We start from the raw sequence: 21,371 nt of genomic DNA, 5'->3' as shown, positions 1-21,371 counted from the left end.
GGATGAAGAGCATCATTGGAAGCATCTGAGAGCCTAGTGGGTGAGGTTTTTCTGCTAACCTGTTAGGTGATTTAAAAAATATTTTATTTCATTTTTTGTGTGTGTGACACTAGTGATTGAACCCAGGGACATTCTACCTCCAAGCTACATCCTCAGCTCTATTTTATTTTTTATTTCTTATTTTGTTTGTTTTGTTTTTGGTGGTACTGGGGTTCCTGGAAACCCTTCTACCTCCAGGCTACACTCCCAGACCGATTTTATATTTTTATTTGGAAACAGGGTCTCTTAAACCAGCGCGGCTGGCTTCGAACCTGCTCGGTCCTCCTGTCTCAGCCTCCCAAGTGCGGGGATTACAAGCGTGCGCCACCACGCCCGGCTTATTCTTTATTTTGAAACAGGGTCTCACTCAGAAGTTGAGGCTGGCCATGAACCTGCAATCCTCCTGTCTCAGCCTCCCATGTACTGGGATTACAAGCATACACCACCATACCTGGTGCATTAGTTGATTTTTAAAGGATTCTTATAACAAAATGAGCCCCCAAAAGGCAAAACTTCCTTCCAATCAATGAAACATCCACCACCCAGGGGATGCTGTGTTACAGGATAGAACGTTGTATGCCCATAACATGATTTTAGAAGAGTTTGCAGTAACATGGCATGATATTAGTAAGAAAAGTAGAATACAGTAATATTGTGTTTGTCTATATGAACAGGTAAATAAAGTACATTGATAAATGCACAGGAAAGATCTAAAAGGAATCCCGCCAGAAATGTCCACAGTGCTGTTCTTATCAGAAGGGTATTATACTTAATTCTTTCTGTTTCTCTACTTTATAAATTATTCTGTTCTTGTTTGTTCAAAGACATAAGCCTCAATTTAAAGAAAAGGAGAAGAAAATACTATCAACATCTTCCCATCTAGAATTAAGAGACTCGGGATCCAAAGGCCTTGGGAGAAATCCAGCCTTTGGAAACATTCCTGAAGGGCAGAAATAAACAAAGATGGTGCTCCAGTGGTGACGGTGAGGAGCTGCAGAAATCCTAAGGGGTGTTTTTGCAGCCCACGTGTTTAAGCTTTCTTCAATCTCCACAAAATCTCCAACTCCCTCTTGAATTTAGAACTGCCCTCGCCAAAGGGCATGCGTGCACGTGTGTTTTTATAGTCTTAGTTGCCCTTGAGGAGTTTGTGGGAGGGCCGCCCTTGCTTACTGTAACGGTCCTGCTCCGTGGAACACTTTGGGCCATCAGAGTCATTAGTCAGCAGTAGCAGCAGCTGGCCACAGGAGGGCCTGTGGGCACCCTTGGTTCTGGAAAGCCTCTGAAAATTGGCTGGCTGTGGAGACAAGGAAATGCTTCCTTGTTTGCTTTATATCTTCCTCTGCATGATAAGAACGCCTAAACAAGGATGGTCAGTCATCTGGAAACCCTGTCTGGTCCCCATCGAAAGCTTGCTAAGGAGCCACCTGGAAGAGGCACCTGAGGATGAAGGGGCCAGAAGCCCAGGCCTCCCAGTCAAAGAAATATGGGGCCTGAGCTTTCGGAGCAGAAGCCCCTTACAGAGCTCTGACCCGGGCTCACGTGGCACGGAGCGGGCATCACTGGCCAGCCCTCAGCCTTGCAGCAAGCGGCCTGTGGATCTCTTGACCTACCGGTGAGAGTCACCATGGGGTGTATGTGACCTTAGGATTAGTGACAAAACTGACCTCAGCAGGTGGTGGCCATGCAGGCTCTAGCTCCACAGAACCCCAAAGGTGGACGTGTGTACAGTCCTCACATACGCACACATGCACCATCGCCCCGGGTCTCACTAAGTTGTAGAGTGCCTGGGCCAGTTTGGTTTAGTTTGTATTTTCACAGTACACTTGAGCAGTACAGTTGGCCAGACCCAGGTTTTCATCCTGTCTGACCCATTGCTGGCAGCTGTCACCCTTCCGAGCCCCAATTTTCTCAGGAGCCAAATGGGAGCATTATTGCCTACCTGGGGCCACTGCCATCAGGGCTAGATGAGAATGTATGAAAGTCCCTGCCCTACGCCTGGCACTGAGTACATGCTGGCTCCCCATCCCTCCGCAGCCTTCCTACCCTCAATATTTGTTTCAGGATTCAGAAGCTAACCTGACTATAGACTATTGACGACCTCTGTCTTCTTACTATTATTGCATTTACCCAAACTTAGCCAGCTACCTATTAAGTTGCTGAGGCTGGCCTTAAACCCGAGCGCCTCCAGTACTGAGATCACAGCTGTGTGCCAGCACACTCTGCTTGGATTGCAGAAGTCAAAGCAAGCTCTTACTCCAGGCAGCTTAGCAAGGAGCTTTGAAGTGGGACTGGGGGGCACAGAAAGGTTGTGCCACTGTTTGAAGAGTCCTTGTTTTGGAAGGAACTGAGCCTTAGGAAAGTTGACCCAATGTCTAGTAAATGCCATCAGAGTCTTCATGGGTTTGCACAGCAGTTGCCATGGGCAGGGAGGGAGAAAGGAGTCCCAGTGTTTATGAGAATACTGCATTTCTTCTCTCTGTTTTACATTCCCTTCTGCCTTTCATTCTTTTCTCCGCTCTTTCTGCCTAGAGTTCTAGAATCATATAATTTTAGAACTGGATGTGGCCTCGGGAAATTTCATTTCCTCCCATCCCTCCGCTTTACAGATGGGGACACCGAGGCCTGAAGGTGTTCAGTGATGTGCCCGGGGTTCCAAAACGCCTCTCTGATCTTCTTCCAATCCTTAACAGTGGCGATCTGAAGAAATGGTCCAAGCTACAAGGAAATAAACCTGTATTTTTTTTTCTTTCGGTATTGGAAAGAGTGAGGTGCTTGCTAGGCCTCTGAGTATCAGGGGAATGGCCTCCTGTTCTCCCTCTACATCCTCCAGGGCCTCAGGACACCGATCCTAAAGCCAGTGGTATTGTGTGGTGGCTTCCAAGTAGCACAGCAGCCCCAAGACACCCTGTTTTGTTTCCCAGCTTCCAGCTGCCCCTCTGGGACGTGTCTGTGTGTTTTCAGTTGTGCATTGGTGGCTGCCCCTCGTCCTGGCTCTGTGGACACACCTCTCTCTAAAGCACTAAGCCCATGTGCAGTCCCTTGGTCTGCATGCCACCACCGAGGCACTTAGCTCCCAGGAGAACCGAGCAGAGTAAGTATATTTCTTCCCTGTAGGCGATGTGGCCTTTCAAAATATCAAGATCTTGGTATTTTAAATATCCTAGCAAAACTTTATAATAGGCTTATTTGCTATATTTAGAAGGCCACACGTGGTTACTTAGACATCACTAAGCTTCTGCACTGCTGGGGTTTTTTCTTGAAGTACACTGACATCTTTTAATGGCCTTCACCGTTTCTCAGTCTTGCCCTTCATGTGGAGTGTCCTGGTTTATAATATTGCCCTCAACATCCCCAAGCTTAAAGATCCTGCCAAGGAAGCTCTGGCTTACCATGAATACTTACACAAGCTTTTTTTGCCCTGTTGTCCTGTCTTAATTCAAATGAAAGTTCAGAAGCTGGGCGTGGTGGTGCACGCTTGTAATCCCAGTGCTTGGGAGGCTGAAACAGGAGAATCGCACAGGTTCAAAGCCAACCTCAGCTACTGAATGAGACTCTCTGCAACTTAGTGAGACCCTGTTTCCAAATAAAGTGTAAAATGGGTCTGGGAGTATAGCCCAGAGGTAGTAAAGTCCCTGGGTTCCACTCCTAGTACCTAAATAAATAAATAAATAACAAATGAAAGTTCAGTGTCTTAGTTCAAATGAAAGATCAGTGTCTTGACTTAATTCAAATGAAAGTTCAGGCTTTGCATGATCTAAGGAGGGCTTCTTCCTTTATGATGGCAATATATCTTTATAAGGAAAACTCACTGGGGCTTCTTTATCCACTAAAATAGACTGCGTTTTCAGAAGCCAGCCCTGGGAGCACAAAGGAAGTTGGTTATCACCATGTGGGAAACTCATTGTCAAAGGGAAGTCACATCCAGAATCAGGAAACTGAGTGGACTCCATCCCAGGGAAGCAACTTCATCTGGAAATTTGAGCCCAAGGGTTCAAAGTGGAAACACTCCCTCCCCACCATCCAGGAAGCAGGACAAAGTGGCTGTTCAGTGTTTGTTTCAACAGCCTGCCAATGCTGGGCGTGGTGATGCATCCCTGTAATCCCAGTACTTGGGAAGCTGAGACCAGAGGATCATAGGTTCAAGACCAGCCTCAGCAACATACCCAAAGCCCTCAGCAACCATAGTGAGACCCTGTTTCAAAAATAAAGAACAAATAGGCTGGGGTGTAGCACAGAGATTCAGTGCCTTGGTAAGGAAGAAGGAAGGAAGAAAGAAGGAAGGAAGGATAAAAGGAGGAAGCGAGGAAGGAAGGAAAATGGGGGGAAAAGCCTACCAATACTCCTGATATTCTGTCTCTAAGTAAATGTGCAACACTATTAGCAATATGTTGTTATAGACTGCCCACATTGCCTGGGTTTTGTTCTAACTTGACTAGAAAGGAAGTTTAAAGGACCTCTGAGCTTGGTGGTGGATAGACAAGCCACTGAGTAAAGTTGGGACACTCCTTTTTATTTTTACTTCCCAGTCAGGGCCAGATGAATGAAGGGTTTTTTTTTCCAGAAATTGGAAGGGATCAAAGTGAAGAAAAAAAGTCCAAACTTCTGCAAGAAAAAGACATTGGTTTTAAGCTTTAGAGCTCTTTTGTCAGTGCAGAGATAAGCTGATTCAAGGCCAACCCAAAATGCAGGAAGTACTGAGGTTGTGGCCAAAGTAGTCTTGTCTGTCAGAAATGGGCATTTCAAACTGCCAGCATCATGCACATCTTGTAGATTGCTGGTAAAATGTCCAGCTTTGAGGACCCCTGTTGCCAAGCCCAGGGGTGGGTGGTAACCAAGTGATCCTAATCATTTTTGGTCACTGGTGTGTTAGCCAACTTTCTGTTACTATGACAAAATACCCAAGATAAGCAACTATTAAGGAGGAAAGGTTTGTTTTGACTCACAGTGTCAGTCCGTGGTCTCTCATCCAGTTGCCTCTGGCTATATGGCAACACAGAACATCCCAGTGGTCAGCCCATGGAAGAAGCAGCTGCTCACCTTATGGGGGCTGGGAAGTGCAGAGAGAAGGAAGCAGCCAGGGTCCCGGATGTCTTTCAAGGGCAAGGCCCCCAACTGCCTGGCTTCCTCCTACTGGGCTCCACATCTTAAAGATCTCATCCCTCCTAATAGTGCCACTTGTGGGGAAGCAGGCTTTTAGCACGTGGGTTTTGGAGGGACATTTCACATTCAACTGTTAGTTAGCACTTCTGACCAGCTGGCTGTAGGGTCAATGCCAAAGAATTTCACACACACACACACACACACACACACACACACACACACACACACGGTCTGATACTAGAGAAACAAGTTGAGTCTATGATAATTCTTATAACTTATTCTGAGAGAGCAGAGGTGGGATATTCGAGAGAGCCCTGTTGATTTATTCTTTTACCAAATACCTGTTGCATGCCTACCTCCAGCAGGATGGCCTCTTCATTATCTCATGAAATTCTCTGCAGAAAGCCATGAGTCAGATGCTTTCAAAGTGAAAAGGCTAAAATGGTACTTGTTTGGAGTAACTGAAAGCTGTCTTACAAGACCACAGGTATTACAAGTAGGAGGTTTGAGTTCCTATATCTTGCTTGTCTGAACTTCTCAAACTTGTTTAGAATTGCTTGGGGAACTTTGTACAAGTATACATCTTGGCTCTAACTCCAGAAATTGATTCAGTCCGGAATAAGGTTCACTAATCCATCATTTGAAAAACAACAACCAGCTTAATTCTGACTGTGGCAGGTGATGACTTAGCCACTGGGATTTGAGAAAGCCGGGCGAGGGTGTGGCCGCAGTGTTTGGGCTCAGCAGTCAGAACTACCTGGGAGACTGTGTCACACAACACACACTTCCCTCCTGGAATCCTGCCATTTACACTTTTCTACCCTGGTAAGCCACTTGTACTCATGAGATATTACTTCTTCCTTCTTGTTTTATGGACAAATAATACAGAAAATTGAAAAGCAATTGACCCAAGTATTGAGGCAGATTCCAGGTTGAGGGCCCCAGGGATGCTGTTGTTTTCCTTTGAGATTTCGGGGAGAAATGATCCAAGGCCTCTGTTGAGGGGCTGGCCCCACCCCACCTTCTCCACTTGCTTTTCTGTTGGGGCAGGAGGTGAAGCAGCGGGAGACAGGCCTATCTTCAGATCCTCCTCTTCCGCTCAGTAGCTGCGCCGTCATGACTTTAACTACATGCGTGGACTTAACCTTTTTGTGCAGCACTTTGCTCATGTAAAGCTGCTATTTGCTATGCCAGGTCGGTGGAGACGGCATGCACAGCAGTATCTGTCTGCCTTGGTGTCTGCAAACAGGAAGGATCTGTAACATACTTCTCAAAGCTTTGCAAGCTCATCACTCTTGTGAATTACAGACTCTGATGCAGTAGGTCTGGGGTGGCCTAGAGTTTGTATTAGCAGGTGCTCTGGTGGGTCCCGCTGCTGGTGCTCAGACTACACTGTTAGCAGCCCAGCCTAAAGAGTGCTCCCCTCCTTAGGTTTGCTGGGAAGTGCAGTGCCAACGGTCACTTTGGTTAACAAACTGCAGTTCTTTTTCCAGTCCTAGAAATAGAAGAAAATACCTATCCACTCCTTAATTCTGTTCAGGAAATTTGGGGCATAGAAAGCTTTAAGCCATCGGCACTTACCTCCCTGATTCCTGGAATTATTCATTATAGCTAGGCATGATAGCACATGCTTGCAATCCTAGTACTTGGGAGGCTTAGACGGGAGGAGTGCAAGTTCAAGACCAGCCTCAGCAATTTAGTGAGCTCTTCAACCACTTAGCAAGACAATGTTTAAAAATAAAATATACGGTGAGGGCTGGGGTGTTATGGTTTGGGGGGAACTGTTTCCGGGGACCTCTTTTAGGCTCCCGAAAACTGTTCCCGTACCCACGGGTCCTTGTCCAGAACTAGGATGGATATACACTAGTCTGAACTCTAACTAAAATCTTAAATGAGTTTATTATTACGAAGATAGAAATACAGAAGATAGTTACAGCCCTATAATATCTCGGGGTAGTATTGGGGGTGCCCTGAAACGAAGTCAGCGGAGTGCAAAATACAACACAGCTTCTATAGATACGAAGTCCCCATCTGGCTCTACCACGTGATCTTCTGCCCTAGGTGTAAGTCCTCCCCTTAGCTCCGTGCAGACCTCTTTTGTTATACTTATGAGGATTTCTGGCCCGGCAAAAAACCCTTCCTGCCTAACTGCAGGTATAAACCTAGGTTTCTTTGTTAAGACCAGAATGATTCACAAGGTCAAGGGCCATGTGGTATCCGTTCCCCTTTTACAAAGGTCAGTACTCTCCTCCCACACTCTTGGGGAATTCTTAGCTTCTTGCTAGATATCATTTATTATGCAAACTTGTTTTTTAGAGTGTGAAAGTCCTAGGTCCCAACTCTATCCACTGGCTGATTACTTTTAGTGAGGGTCCTTTGCATTATGACAGCTGCCTGGGTCCTGGCAGTAACCAGGCCCTAACTGCTTTCTATTTTACAGATCTGAACTCCACTTTCTATAATCTGATTTTATATATATATTAATAACCAAGACTTGTTTTTAATCTTTTTGGGCCATTTCCTAATACTGGTACATGGGGGTGTAGCTTGGCAGTAGAATGACTCTGGATTAATTCCCCAGGACCCCCCCACACATTTTTTCATTGTTACTCAAATCATGAAAAATACTGAAAAAGTGGACAGAGCAAGAAAGTATCTGTGATGTAGATGTAGACTGATAGAGGATATTAAGAGCAAGGCTTCAGATATACAAAGTTAAGATGGCTCATAGGAGTTCCCAGAGTTTACTAGTTAGCAAAACACTTGTGAATATAAAGAAAAATGTAATGTCTTTCCTTCATGTATGAAGGAAACTTTAACTTCAGAATTATCTAGAGAGATTGTTAGATGAAGACTGCTAGGTCCCTACCCAGTCCTTTCCTAAGCAGATCTAGGACTGAGCCTGGGAATTTGCATTTTTCGCAAGTGCTCCAGTGATACATGTTACGGTTTAAGATGTTACGATTTGGGGTGAGGGTTACCATTTGGGGGAACTGTCCCCAGGAACCCTTGTTAGGTTCCTGGAAACAATTCCCATAACACCGCAGGTTCTTGTCCTAAGCTAAGGATAGATATGCAATAGCCCAGACTCTTGCTGAAGATTTAAAAGAGTTTATTAAAAAGATAGAAATACAGAAGACAGTTACAGCCCCACTCAGGAGTGGCATGGAGGTGGTTCAAAACAATAAATCCATCGAAATACAAAACACGGAACAGTCTTTTTATGGACACGGCACGGCATCCTCCATCTTGTTCTTTCCTACGTAAGTCTGACATAGATAAAGTCCATCCCCTTAATTTTTCCCACCTAACTTTGGTCTATGCCCAGGTTTTTCCTTTCATGAAGGCTGATCCCCTCCTCCCATCCTCACTAGATATCAGTGTAAACCTGTCTTTAGATTGAGGAAGTCCTAGCTCCCCTTCTCTTTCTACTTGCTAATTACTTTTAGCTAGATTAATTTACATTACTATAGCTGCTTGCTTCCTGACCGAAACCAAGTCCTTCCACAGGTCTGCCCTTCACCCAATTTTTGAAATATATTTATTAATAATCACAGCTTTCTCAAATCTTCCTAGGCTATTCCCAATACTGGTACAATACAGATAACCTCATGTTGACTAGGCCAACCAACCTTACTCTCAGAGACCGTCATTGATAACAGCGAGTATGGAAAGCTGGCTGGGCCACCTCTGTCCCATCAAAGTGGTGTTTCCAGGCAGGTATCTAAGGTGGGGCGAGTCTGGAGTGTGGTCAGAAACGCACCTGTCCTCAGGTAGTCTAAGGTCCTGAGAGCTAGGAGAGATTAGATTTCTCTAAACCACGCTAATGGCACAGCTGCCTGCAGACAGTGTGCCCCCACAAAAGAGTGACCAGGAGGATGGAGCCCTCTAGACTGCCTGGCTAGCTGGTCACCTGGCAGGGTTTTTTAAATTATCTTATTACACATGGCATGGTGGCGCATGCTTATAATCCCCACTCTTGGGAGGCAGAGACAGGAGGATCGCTCAGGTTCGAAGCCAGCCACGCTGGCTTAAGAGACCCTGTTTCCAAATAAAAAGTATAAAATAGGTCTGGGAGTATATCCTGGAGGTAGAAGGGCTTCCAGGAACCCCAGTACCACCAAAAAAAACTTTCTCTTATTGGTGCAGATTAATTATACAGAATGATGGTTTTCATTGTGAAGCATTCACGCATGCAGATGCCATAATATAGTCCATTTCAATCCCAGTACCTCCCCTTCTCACCTCTTTCCTCCCCTTGAATGTAGGGTTTGTTTGTTTGTTTTTGTTTTTTGTTTTGCAGAAATGGGGATTAAACCCAGGGACATTCTACCTCTGAGCTACACCCGCCAGGCCCCACTTTTTTTGAAACAGGGTCTCAGTAAGTTGCAGAGGGCCTCACTAAGTAGCTGAGGCTGACCATGAACCTGCAATCCTTCTGTCTCAGCCTCCCAAATTCTGGGATTACAAGTGTGCATCACCACGCCTAGCCCTTTTTATTGCTGCTGTTGTGGTAGTAGGTATTGAACTCAGGGGAACTCTATCACTGATCTGTGCCCCCAGTCCTTTTTCAAAATGTTTTTTTTTTTTTTACTTTGAAATAGGTTATCACTAAGTTACTGTGTGCTGACCTTGAACCTGTGATCCTCCTTTCTCAGGCTTCCAAGTGCTGGGATTATAGTCATGGACCACTGCCACCCAATAGAGGGGCTTTTAAAACAAGAGCTTGCCAAGGTGCATCTTCAATGATTCTGATGAGCAGGCAGGCTCTGGACCCCCAGTGTGGATAACTCTGATGCACCAGGTGGAAACTAAGTTCTCTCAGTCAATGATCCTTGGAGTCAGCTCTCCTGATCACTCAGCAAAATGATTTTCTGGCATGAAATTGGCCCTTTATGAAGTACGTTTTCTCTCTGGGGCCTTACAGTTTCAGTCCATAGATTTCAACTGCATATTTTAGTCTTAAAAGTCCCAACTAAAGATGGCTTTCAACTAGGAGCACCTGGCCAGGGGGATTTTCCCAGGGTACAACCCTACATCAAGTTAGAACTAACTGTCCACGGCTGCTGTGCACCAGGCAGTGTTGAGAGTGAAACCAATAAAAGTCACCGATGACCAGATTCCAGAGGGGACATCCCAGACACTCAGCAACATGGAGCTCATCTGTATGCAGCACACTAAATTAGAGTTGGGGCACTCACTGAGATGGTGGCCCCACGGAGGAATCCCCCTTTCGTTTGTCAAGTGTAGTATGAACACCAGTCTTCTTGAGCTCTTGATTCACCAGCTAATGGACATTGTTAGGGTTTGGATCCACAATGTCCCCCAAAACAATTGTCGAAAGCAAAGTCCCCCACCAGCAAGGTTCAAGGTGGGGCTGAGTGGCAATGATTAGATCACAAAGGCCCTGAGCTCATCAGTAGGCTATCCACTGAAGGCTGAATGGCCCACTGGGAGGTGGAACCTCCCTGGAGGACATAGGCCCCCGGGGACAAGCCTTGGCCCCTTCCCCTCTGTCTCTGCTCCCAGCTGCCAGGAGCTGAGCAACTCTCCTCCACCACGCCCTCCACCAAGATGTTCTGTCTCATCTCTCTTCTCAGGCCAGAACAGTGCAGCCAGCCAGCTATGGACTGACCTCTGAAATCATGAGCTAAACAAACCTTTCCTCCTCTAAGTTGTTCTTGCCAGGTAGTTTGGTCAGAGGGATAAAAAGCCAATTGACACAGGTGCTCTGTGCCAGGGGAGGGTTTAGAAAGGTGACCAGGTATGGGCTCTGCCCTGAGGGAATCTGCCACTGGGAAAGGAAGACACCCCTGCCCCAGCACTCTGCCTTCCTAGGCTTGGTTCCAGTCTCTCCGTGGACTTGTCACTGTAGAAGTGACTGACAGAGTCTTTGCCTGTGCCTCGACTTCCCTCTTACAGAGCAGGCAATGTGGGCACCAAGAGCAGCCCTTAGGCCCGGCCTCTCCCAGCCTTTGGGATTTGCTGGGAGTCATTTTTTGCCACCTGTAAGCTAAATCTCAAAGAGAAAAAACATCACATCTTTTTTGCACTTTGGATTTGACGCTGATCCAGAGCCTCCTGGGACCTAAAATCCACTGGGTTTACAAGGATAGAAAGGGTTCTGGCCACTCTCTGAACTGATTAGACAAGAAGCGTGCTACTGGGAGATTCAACTTCTGGTAGCCAAGAGTCCCTGGGTGATCATTTGGTGTTTTACAAATGGACAGTTTTCTCTTTAATTTGTCCTGCTCACTTAGTAATCTGGGTCTTTAAAAACCCTGGTTTTGGTTAGTTAACTTGTTATTTATTCCTTTTTCAATTGACATCTAACATTCAGACCCTGGTCTTTAAGGACATGGAGTTGAAGCTCAGCAGGTTTCTGAGTTATGTGTGATGGCCAGAGTCACACTAGATGGTGTCCTGATTCTGGGGCCCCTCTGTGGGGGTGCAGAGGCGCTGACTTACACTCTGTGTCTTTACAGCTCTGTGCAGAGTTAAACCAGCCGATCCTGCCCAACATCCGCAAGTGGAAGGGGCCCCGGGGCTGCTGGAAGTCTGCAGTAGCCGAGAAGTCCTCTGGCCAGCTCCAGAAGGTACCCCCAACTGCTCTATTTTCATATTATTTTAAATAACCTTTCTCTCCAATCAAGAATGTCTTCAAATTTCCTTTGATACAATTTTGTATTTTCACCCAATTTTTCAGTCTTTGTCATTTATGTCTAATGCCCTGGTTATCATTTCATGTTCAAGTCAGGAATGGATTTTTCCCAGATGGAAATGGGAATTTAGGGTCTCGGGAGGAAAACTCCGGTCCAGAGCCAAGGAAGCGAATGGTATTTCTGTCTTTTGTCCTTCGACCCCCTTGCTCTGTCCTCAGCCAGGCCTGTGGAGAGCCCATTTCTCATTGACAACACTCACCTCAGCTCTTACTTGAAGGATCTGCTTTCAGCAGTTGGAATTATGCACACAGAAGAGCTGTATGGAGTTTTCAGGAGATTTTGATTTCATATATTTTCATCGTTATCACTCACATGGATATGGGTTAAACTCTCGATGTAGCCTTTTTTACTACTTTTTTTGTATATGTATTATGTGTGGTACTGGGGATGCCACCAAGCTGCCTCCAGCAGTATGTATGTATGTAATACCAGGGATTGAACCCAGAGTGCTCCACCACCAATTATACCCCCAGCCGTGTGTGTGTATGTGTGTGTGTGTGTGTGTGTGTGTGTGTGTGTGTTCAGTATATATGAGTATATACTGGATTCAACAATACCTAGGCATTTATTATTATTGACAATAAACCCCTATTTATTGCCACTGACAATAGCCAGGGTTTTTGTGTTTGTTTCTTACTTACTATTAAAAGTGTGCATGTAAGCCTTGTTTCTCTGGGCCTGGGTCAGTGTGTCTGCATCTGCGCTGTAGGCTGGGCTAGAGTTGGGACTGCACGCCTCCCCGTGGCTCCAGCCCAGGGTTGCACCTCCATCCACCTGGAAATCATGAGTACCACCTATTTTTCTTTTGAAATGGAGTCACGTGCGTGGGGTGAGCATCCATGAGGTTAGCAGATCCCGTTCAGCACAATTCATTTATTCAACAGATTATTGATGAAAGATTAGGCGCTCTGTGCCAGGCCCTGTGTCCTTGCCAGATACACATTGATGAGAAAAACAGACCCCACCTGCCCATGCTCACTCATGCAGGATCCCAGCCCCTCCTTCAGGAAGCCCACAGCTGTTGGAGGGTGAGACAGGCCCCCCGATTCCAAGTGGGGGAGTGGAGGCTGCTGGAGAGTGGCATGCAGCTCAGAGAACAGACTTCCAGCCACTGGAACCTCTCAGCCTTCTTCTTGAAACTGTTTTCAGATGTTTTAAATCAGTGTCACCCATGTGTATGCATGAAGCTATGCATGGCCTTACACATTACACTCAAGCCCAGTTCTGTTCATCTTGGAAATGTTTAATAGCAGTGGGTTTTAAGATTTTTTTTAAAAAGATGTCTTCTGCACAGTGGCAGCAATGGCCTTTTTCTCAGCTTGCAAGTTGAGTCCAGGCTTTAAGCACAGCATGAAGCTGGCCATCCTGGCACACGATTGTAATCTTAGACTTGGAAGTCTGAGACAGGAAGACAGGCCTGAGGCTCAACTCAGCAACCTAGTGAGACCCTATTTCAAAATCAAAAGGGCTGGGGGTATAGCTTGGAGGTAGAATATCCCTGGATTCAGTCCTCAGTACCAAAAAATATCAAAGAAGTAGGATGCTTGGGCTGCTCTAGCACAGCACAGGCCGGGGCGGGGCGGGCTGCACAGGAGGCTCCAGTGGCCTGGCCCAGGTCTGCCAGCTCAGGCTGCAGGTGCAGCTGCAGGTCTAGCCAGCTGTGAGCATGGAGTACTGTGGTTGGCCAGATCTCCCAGATAATTTTCATGTGAAATTTTCTGAATTTTAAATCTGGACAGATAATCCAAACAATGTTTAAAACCATGTGAGTCAAACGAAATACACCTGTGCATCGTGAATGTCCAGTCTCTAGACAAGTGTGAGGAAGTGGTAGCAGCCGCTGGTGTCTCCGAGGCCTAGAATTGTGTCCGGGCGCCTCTGGTCAGCTCTGCAGCCCCAAACTATCGCTAGAGGGGCATTGACAGATGAGAAATGGAGACCTGAGAAGAAACAGTGTGCCAGTGTGAGGCGGTGCTCAGGCCTGAGCCCAGTGAGCTGACTGCTGGGAATACTGTACTTCATCCACAGCTGCTCTCGGCCCCCTGGGTCAGGGTTGGGGACAGCGCAGGACAGGGCCAGAGGCCAGTGGCAGAAGGAGAGTATGCACAGAAGCGTGGAGGTGGAGGCCAGGTCTACTGGGGACACACTGAGCAGGTGTGAGGCAGGGCGATGAGCAGGAGGCTGCAGAGTTCCCATGAGGGGCACAGGGAGCCTGAGGGTTTGCAGGCAGGAGGTGAGCCACGCCTGAGGCAGGGCTTCTGGCAGTGTCCTGGGGATGGTAAGTGCAGAGAAAGCCTTATCCCAAAGCCGACCAGGCCACACACTGTAAGTCCAGTGGCTCACTGGGCCCCCCAGCTCTCTCGCAGCAGGAGTAAAGCACTGTGGCCTGTCTGAATGGAACACCGATCGCTCCTGGGCAGGGCAGCAGATGCTGGAGCTGTGCCCTGGTGGGGCGGTCCGTGCTGGGGAGACAGACCTGCCTTCTGCCCACAAGTCCCCCAGGGGTAGCAGCAGGTGAGAGTGGGCTCAGAGCAGCAGGGGTTAGCCCCTGGATCCTGCCACCCACCAGCCCCCAGAGCCTCTAGCCCAGGCTTCAGAACTCAGATCATCGGTTGTGATGTCCATTCATCTGGCAAATATCAATAATACTAACTGAGCATACTGGGTGCCGGGCACCGCTCGCAGTGAACAGCAGCTAGCTGGACAGCCCAGTCCATCCCTTGCCACCTGCAGCTATTGGATGGTAGGGAGGTTATTTTAGCAGTGTCTTCATCTGGCAAATGGGGGTATAAGTTGTTATCTCATGGCATAGGGCATGATGATTTGAAAGATAACTGTATCTAGTCTGGGTTTCTCTCCTTCCCTCTAAAAAGAGAGCCAAGGTGTGTAAAGCTGTGTGCAAAATGCTTCTGAGCAGTGTGCTGTGGCTTTGGTGTTGTGCTTTTTGCTATAGAAGTCACTCCTGTGTGAGTGGTCTTGGGGACCCCAAAGCAGAGCCCACTGCTTCTCTCGTCTGGCCGGCCTCTCCTGCCCTTTCCTCTGTGCTGGTCTGCACCTTGCTGAACTAGCACCGGCACCAAGACAGTGTCTCCTCTCTGCTGCAGGGAGCCGGTTACCTGGGGTTCCTGTGGGATGCGGCGGCCGGCGTGGAGCTGAGAGATGCAGCGTCGCAGGAGAGCTCGCCCAGCAACGGGCACGGGAGGCCCCTGGGCCCCAGCCCCTACCTCGCGAGGTTCAAGGTACCTGCCCACGTCATCCATGCAGTCTGGCTCCTTCTAAAGGGAGGCAAAAGCCCTCTCCTCGTAAGGCTCGGCGAGAGACATCTTTGTCATTTTGCCTTGCTCTTAGTGCCTCGGGGTGGGGTCAGCACCCACTTCTAGGGCTTCCTTGGCAGGTGACCTTCCGCAGGGCAGGACTGAGGGGATCTTGCTCAGCCCACAGAACTCTGACAGCTGGGCAGGAGGGAGGAGAAGCTGAGCATGGTAGTGCATGCCTGTAGTCCCAGTTACTCGGAAGACTCAGGCAGGAGGAGTTCTTTTGAAGGCCAACCTGGGAAACATCAGAGACCCCCATCTCAAAAAAAGAAAAAAGAAAAGAAAAGAGAGACAGATGATGGCGTTGGCCAGCTCCCAAACCTGACACATATCAGAATTGCCCAGGGAGATTTTTTATCCAGACTTTCTGGATAGGGCCCAGGACTGCCTTTTAAAAGCACCTTGAGCAGTCCCTCAGCCCGCCTGGCCCCGATCCTGAGGCCCGGTGCTTGGGAATGGTCGGACAGGGGCCGCAGGAGTACCCCGAGGCACCGAGCAGCCTCAGCTGCTTCTCAGGCCCAGCTCTCTGGTCACCAGGGAAAAGGGGCCCTGCAGGGACTCAGAGCTCTGGGCTGAGGCTCCAGATGTGCCCTGGCCCTTTCGGGAGCCTCTGTCTCACCAGGTCTGGGGAGGCTGAGCAGACTGTCCCTCCCGTTCCGCCCAGTTCCCATGGGAAGTGCCAAAGAGCAGCAAAACGTGAAGGGGAGGGGAGAAGAAAGGGGGAGGGCAGACAGGCACCATGCTGGCGGTCAGCAAGACTTGTCCCTGCTACCTAACCATGAAGTCCCAGGTGAAGCAGAGAGGCCGCAAGCTCCCTGCCTGTGAGAATGGAGACCTCTTTCTTTCCATATGCACCTGAGGGCTGCCTCTGGCCCAGCACAGTTTATGTCTGCAGGAGGTGGGGCTGGGATGACCCCTGCTTGGGGGGCCTCACACTTGTACCTGCCACAGAAGTAGGAGTGTGCTCGCACACCAGCATGTCTGCTATGGCACCTCTCATACCCCTGCCTGTGATACCGTGGGCTTCTGTCTGCACACGTGCACCTGTGGCCCTGGAGTGTAAGCTGGCCAGGCATTGTCTTTGAAACCATCTAATTCCAGGATGGCAAGCTTGAGGCTAGCCCCAACAACTGAGCAAGGCCCTGTCTCAAAATAAAAAAAGATTTAAGAAGGGCTGGGTGTATGGCTCACAGGTAGACTGCTCCTGAGTACTTAAAAAAATTAAGCCCTCCCTCCAGTCTGGGCCCCTTTTTCTGTGAAGTGGCTATTCTGGTTTGGGCCAGACAGGGCAGCAGCCAGAGCCAGCTGGTGTCACTCCAAGGCCACCCGTTTGGGATGGTGAATGAGAAAGTGCCATGCTGTGCTGAGCGAAGGGGGCCGTCCTGCACGCAGTCCCCCCGCCACGCGCTTGACCTCTTGTGCTTGGGTCACAATCTGAGCCAGGCATGTGGTCCTGACAGAGGAGTGTTCCAGCTCCAACCTCAGGGTGCCTTCTCAGGTCGTCAGAGCCGAGCTGCCCAGCGACTGGCTCTGGTGATAGCAAACTGGAACCACCCTCCCTCCTGGGACCCATCCTTCCCTTCTGGTCAGCGTTCAGAGTTTGTGGCCACGGCACAGAGGAGCAGGCCTGCCCGGCCCTGTGCGGCTGAGCACAGGTGGCCCCGAGGGTAGAGGTGGGGAGCTGCCCTGGGGTTGGGCCAGCTCCTGGGAGCACTGGGCGTTTACACACATGAACCCGGCTACAGTGAGCAGCAGGACACAGTGGGCTCCAGAGGGACAAGAACCCGAAGGGGAGCGCGTGTGGGCAGAGGCGTGGAGGAGGCAGACCTCAGTGGCCCCTGCCCTGCAGATACAGCCTCAAGTCTTGGTTCCAGCAGCTGCCCCAGGCATCTGCCTCTGTGTGGTTGCTCAGAGGGAGAAAAATGAAGCCTGACACTTGCAGATTTGTCGAGTATTGTAGGCCTCAGGGAGGAGTACAGCGTGGGATGCCAGAGACGTCAGGGCGTCTCAGAGGGGTGCAGAGGGTAGACAGGTGAACCCGGCAGACCTTGTTCCCTCAGGTCTTGTGCGTTGGAAGTCTGAGCTGAATGCCCTCGCAGCGTCTCTGGAGGGGCAAGGGGGGGCTTTGTCTTTTCGGACCGTGTTCAACTGTGTACACGAAGTGACTTCGGAGTTGGTTGTAACCAATGCGGGAAATTACGAACATCTAAGCCTTTCCCTCCTGCCTTGTTTCCTGTGCCCAGGTGGGAAGCCATGACTTGGCCCTTGTTAACCTCCACCTGGCAGCCCTGAGCCTCCCAGGGGTAGAGAACCCCGGCAAGGGCCACAGCGACGGCCACAGGCTGGCCAGCTTTGCGCAGACTCTGCAGGACACCCTGAAAGGTAAGAAACTCTCCACGGCTGGGTCACCCCCTCCAGAGTGGGCAGCGGGTGCCTCTTCAGCCACTCGGTGTGGCGTGTGGGAGCGCGGCTGAGCACAGCCTGAACCCGTGGGGCCCGGCTGACCTGGCACACGGTCCCATCTCTGTCTCTGTGAACCTAGTACTTGGCTCTGAAGTATCAGCTTTGTGGCTCTTTGGCCTGTCTTAGATGGAAAGAATTAGAGGAATAAATAGAAGTGGAAGCACCTGTCCGCTGTGATGCCCTGTCTGCGTCCAGCTGCCTCTGGGTCCCACTCTGATGGAGCCATGTGCAGATCTGCACACGCTCTTGTGAAACAGGGACAGGAAGGAACGAGGGAAATGTTATATTCCTGTTAGTGGTAAATCGAGATTTTCTCCCTGGTGGAATGCAGAGCTTAATCTCTGCGCCTTTGGTAGCTTTGGGGCCTCAGACAAGGCCCCATCAATAAGGGAGCAGAAGGTACTTGCTTCCCGGAGTATGCAGACTGGAAGTTCCAAGCACATAGAGGTGCTCAGAGTGCACAAGGTGGCTCCAAAACACCAGAAACCCAAGACAGCGGTGCCAAGAGCAGGACCTGGGAGAGGCAGACCCAGCACTCCAGGCCCTGCCCCACAGGTACACAGAAGGCAAAACGATTTGGCAGTAAGGATGGCAATGCATTCAGTGTGGGTTGATATTTCAGAACAGTGACTATCTCTAGGCCTGCAGCTGGAGGCCTGGGATTCTCTTCTGATTTCTAAGTCTTGGACGATAATTTCTGGCTTTCTAAGAGTTCTCCTTGCTAAAGTGCCCCCTTTATTGGATGAGAAATTCTGTAAGGATTCAGCTACAAAAACATTTTAGTTAAATTACGAGTGTAAGCCAGGTGTGGTGACGTATGCTTATAATCCCAGTACTTGGGGAGCTTAGACAGGAGGATTGAAGGTTTGAGAACAGCCTCAGCAAGCAAGTAATGAGATTCTCATCAACCTAGAGAGATCCTGTTTCAAAATAAAAATAAAATAGGGCTGAGGATGTAGCTTAGAGGTAGAATGCACCCAGGTTTAATTCACCTTGCCACACACACACACACACACACACACACACACACACTATGAGTTTACATTTAAAGTTATTTATATTGTAATAAAGTATATACAACATCAAATTTGCCCTTTTCCCCCATTACTGGGGATTGAACCCAGGGCTACTCTGCCAACTGAGCTACGTCCCCAGCCCTTTTTATCTTTAATTGTGAAAGAGTGTTTCACTAAGTTTTCCAGGTTAGCCTCAAACTTGCAATCCTCTTGCTTTAGCCTCCTGTCTTTGGGATTACAGGCATGCACCACCATACCTTACTAAATTTACCATTTTAAGTGTGCTTGTGCTACTAGAGATGGAGCCCAGGGGTTTCTACCCCTAAACTATACTCCCAGCCCTATTTTATTTTATTTTGAAGCAGGGTCTTGCTAAGTTGCTGAAGCTGGCTTTGAACTTCTCCCCCTCTTGTCTCTATCTCCCAACTTCCAGGATTATAGATGCCACCACACCTGGCCCATTTTAATCATTTTTAAGTGTGAAGGTCATGGCATTAAGTGCATTTACACTGATATACATCCGTTCCCGCCACCCATCTCTACAGCTTCCACATACTCTCCAGCTGAAACTCGGTACCCACTGAACACAGGCTCCCCATTCGTCCTCCCTCCCTCTGCCCGGCAATCACAGTGCACCTTGTGTTTCCGTGGATCTGACCTCGTATGTCATATAAGTGAAACCATTCAGTTTTGTCCTTTTTCGCTGGCCTTTTCACATACCAAGATGTCTTCAAGGTTCATCCACGTGACAGCAGGTGTTAGGTCTTCTGTCCTTTTCAAGGCTGAATAGTATTCCCTGGTATGTAGGTACCACATCTTGGCATTCGCCCTCTCATCTGTTGGCGGGCACTTGGACGGCTCCCAACTTTGGGCTGTTGTGAATAGTGTAGTTTCTGATTTGAACCAGGACCTGCTCTGGGCAGCATTCTACATAAATGATGAGTCCATGGCTAAAGACATCAGAAGAGGTGTTTATCGTGCAGTACCCCATCCAGGAAGCATCTGTGTGGGAAACATCACCACGGTCTGTCTCTCTCACCACTGAACAAGACAACCTGCTAGCTTTGCACATCGGTGGACATTTCTATTGTTCTCCACCTGAGACTCTTCTTTCCCAGGAAGCAGAAAGGAAGGATGCCGGTCAGAATTTCTCACCCGCTGTAAGCAGTCACATTTTGCTCCCCTTATGCCCAGGGGTAGCCAGATGGGTCAAGAGCCCTCGGGCAGGTGATTGTTCCAGCTGGTTCCGCCTTGATGTGTCCAGGTGGGGGCAATGACTCGTGTCCCTGTGTCCTGCTTGTAATTCATGTCCAGTCACCTGTTGACTGGCGACAGAACCAGGGATGGAGGAGGGCTGCAGCCAGAGCAGGAACAGCAGGATCCACAGAAAAGACAGAAACCCCCTGGCACCCAGACCCTGCCTCTTTGCCTTGTCTGGACCATGCCCCCAGCTGACATCAGCAGGCCACAGCCCTGTCATCAGAAGGAATTTTCCTGGTCCAGACCTGATGGGGCCGGAGCACAGCGTCTCCCCCTGGACCTTAGCAAGACGGGAACATGCACAGCCACGTTGGCACGGCATCCCTCGGGCCCTGCAGTGCTTGTCACTAGCACTTGGTAGTTGGGGGTCCCCGGGAAAAGCAGCCCTGAGCATGGTCCTGCCTGTCACTTCTGGGAGCAAAGGAGACCACTCGGGCAGGCGCCCACCCAGCTCGCTGGCTGTGGAGGAGGCAGACTGGGCTTCAGCACACCTGCAGATTCTCAGTGGCGGGAAATGCCCTCATGTGGTCATGGTGCAGACTTGACTGAAAGAGTATGTGCTCTAAGAAGCCCCATGTGCCATCCAAAGAAATAACCTTCACTTTCCCTCTCAGAGTTACATAGAACTGGTTGACTGACCTTTGGCACCAGCCTCTCTCCTTCTAGAATTTTCTTTTTTATACCTAAACTTTCCAGGTCTGGATGCCAGGAGAACCTCCCTCATTCTGTGGGACCTTCTGCCTTGGTCTTCCATAGCTGTTAGTTTTTCTTGATAGCCAATAACTGCAGCATCTTTTGCTCATCTGTCCAACATGTATGTATCTCCTGTCACCAGCGTGGGAGGCACTGTCCCAAGCTCTTGCCGTGCCTCAGTTAACAGCAGCCGCACCCGGTGGCTGGCCAGCCTTGCTCTTTGTGGAGAGTCCTGGGTTTGAGGACCAACACAGGGGCTCCAGGCAAACCTGAGCTCCCTACCTGCAGAAAGAGATGGTGATAGCACCTGTCCCCGGGTCCTGACAGGTAGATGACGTGCTGTCCAGGAAGTGGTCAGTACAGTGCCCAGCACCCAGGGCTGGGTGACTGGTTACTAATGCTGGCTAATAGGAGTTGCATTAAAATTATCCTCAAGTCCGCTTCCCTGGTGGAAGCTGGCACTGGGTTCAAGATGGCTCACCTTGATTTTGGTGCCCAGATATGTAATGACTGAGGGGCCTGGCAGGGCAGCTGCAGTGGACTCATCTTTTTCCTGGGGGTCTGCAGCACCCTCGCGCCCTCTGCTGGTCTCTTCTGGCACTCCACTGTAGACTTCATTTCTCTCTAGACAGTACCGAACGAATTATATTCATACCAAGGAACAAGAGTTGCTGTTTCCTGAAAGACCTCTCACAGAGTGTGAGAGAAATGCCACTCCCTGGGTCACGCGGCGGCCCTGAAGTGAACTCGTGACAAGAAGGGTC

General features: G+C 49.2%; 1 protein-coding gene across 1 annotated transcript in view; it reads left to right on the top strand.

Moving 5' to 3' along the window:
• Positions 1-21,371, top strand: part of EEPD1 (endonuclease/exonuclease/phosphatase family domain containing 1) — a gene marked incomplete at both ends in the record, with an annotated part of 122,460 nt that overhangs the window by 94,139 nt on the left and 6,950 nt on the right. The window contains 3 exons of the mRNA XM_080700926.1: positions 11,625-11,735; positions 14,966-15,100; positions 17,419-17,557. Coding sequence (XP_080557052.1) covers positions 11,625-11,735; positions 14,966-15,100; positions 17,419-17,557 — 385 coding nt within the window. The remainder of the gene's footprint in view (positions 1-11,624; positions 11,736-14,965; positions 15,101-17,418; positions 17,558-21,371) is intronic.

This window comes from Muscardinus avellanarius, assembly GCF_963383645.1.
Source record: "Muscardinus avellanarius genome assembly, chromosome: 9".
NCBI lineage: Eukaryota > Metazoa > Chordata > Mammalia > Rodentia > Gliridae > Muscardinus > Muscardinus avellanarius.
The sequence above is the reverse complement of the archived record's forward strand: the minus strand, read 5'-3'. Positions and strand labels throughout refer to the sequence as shown.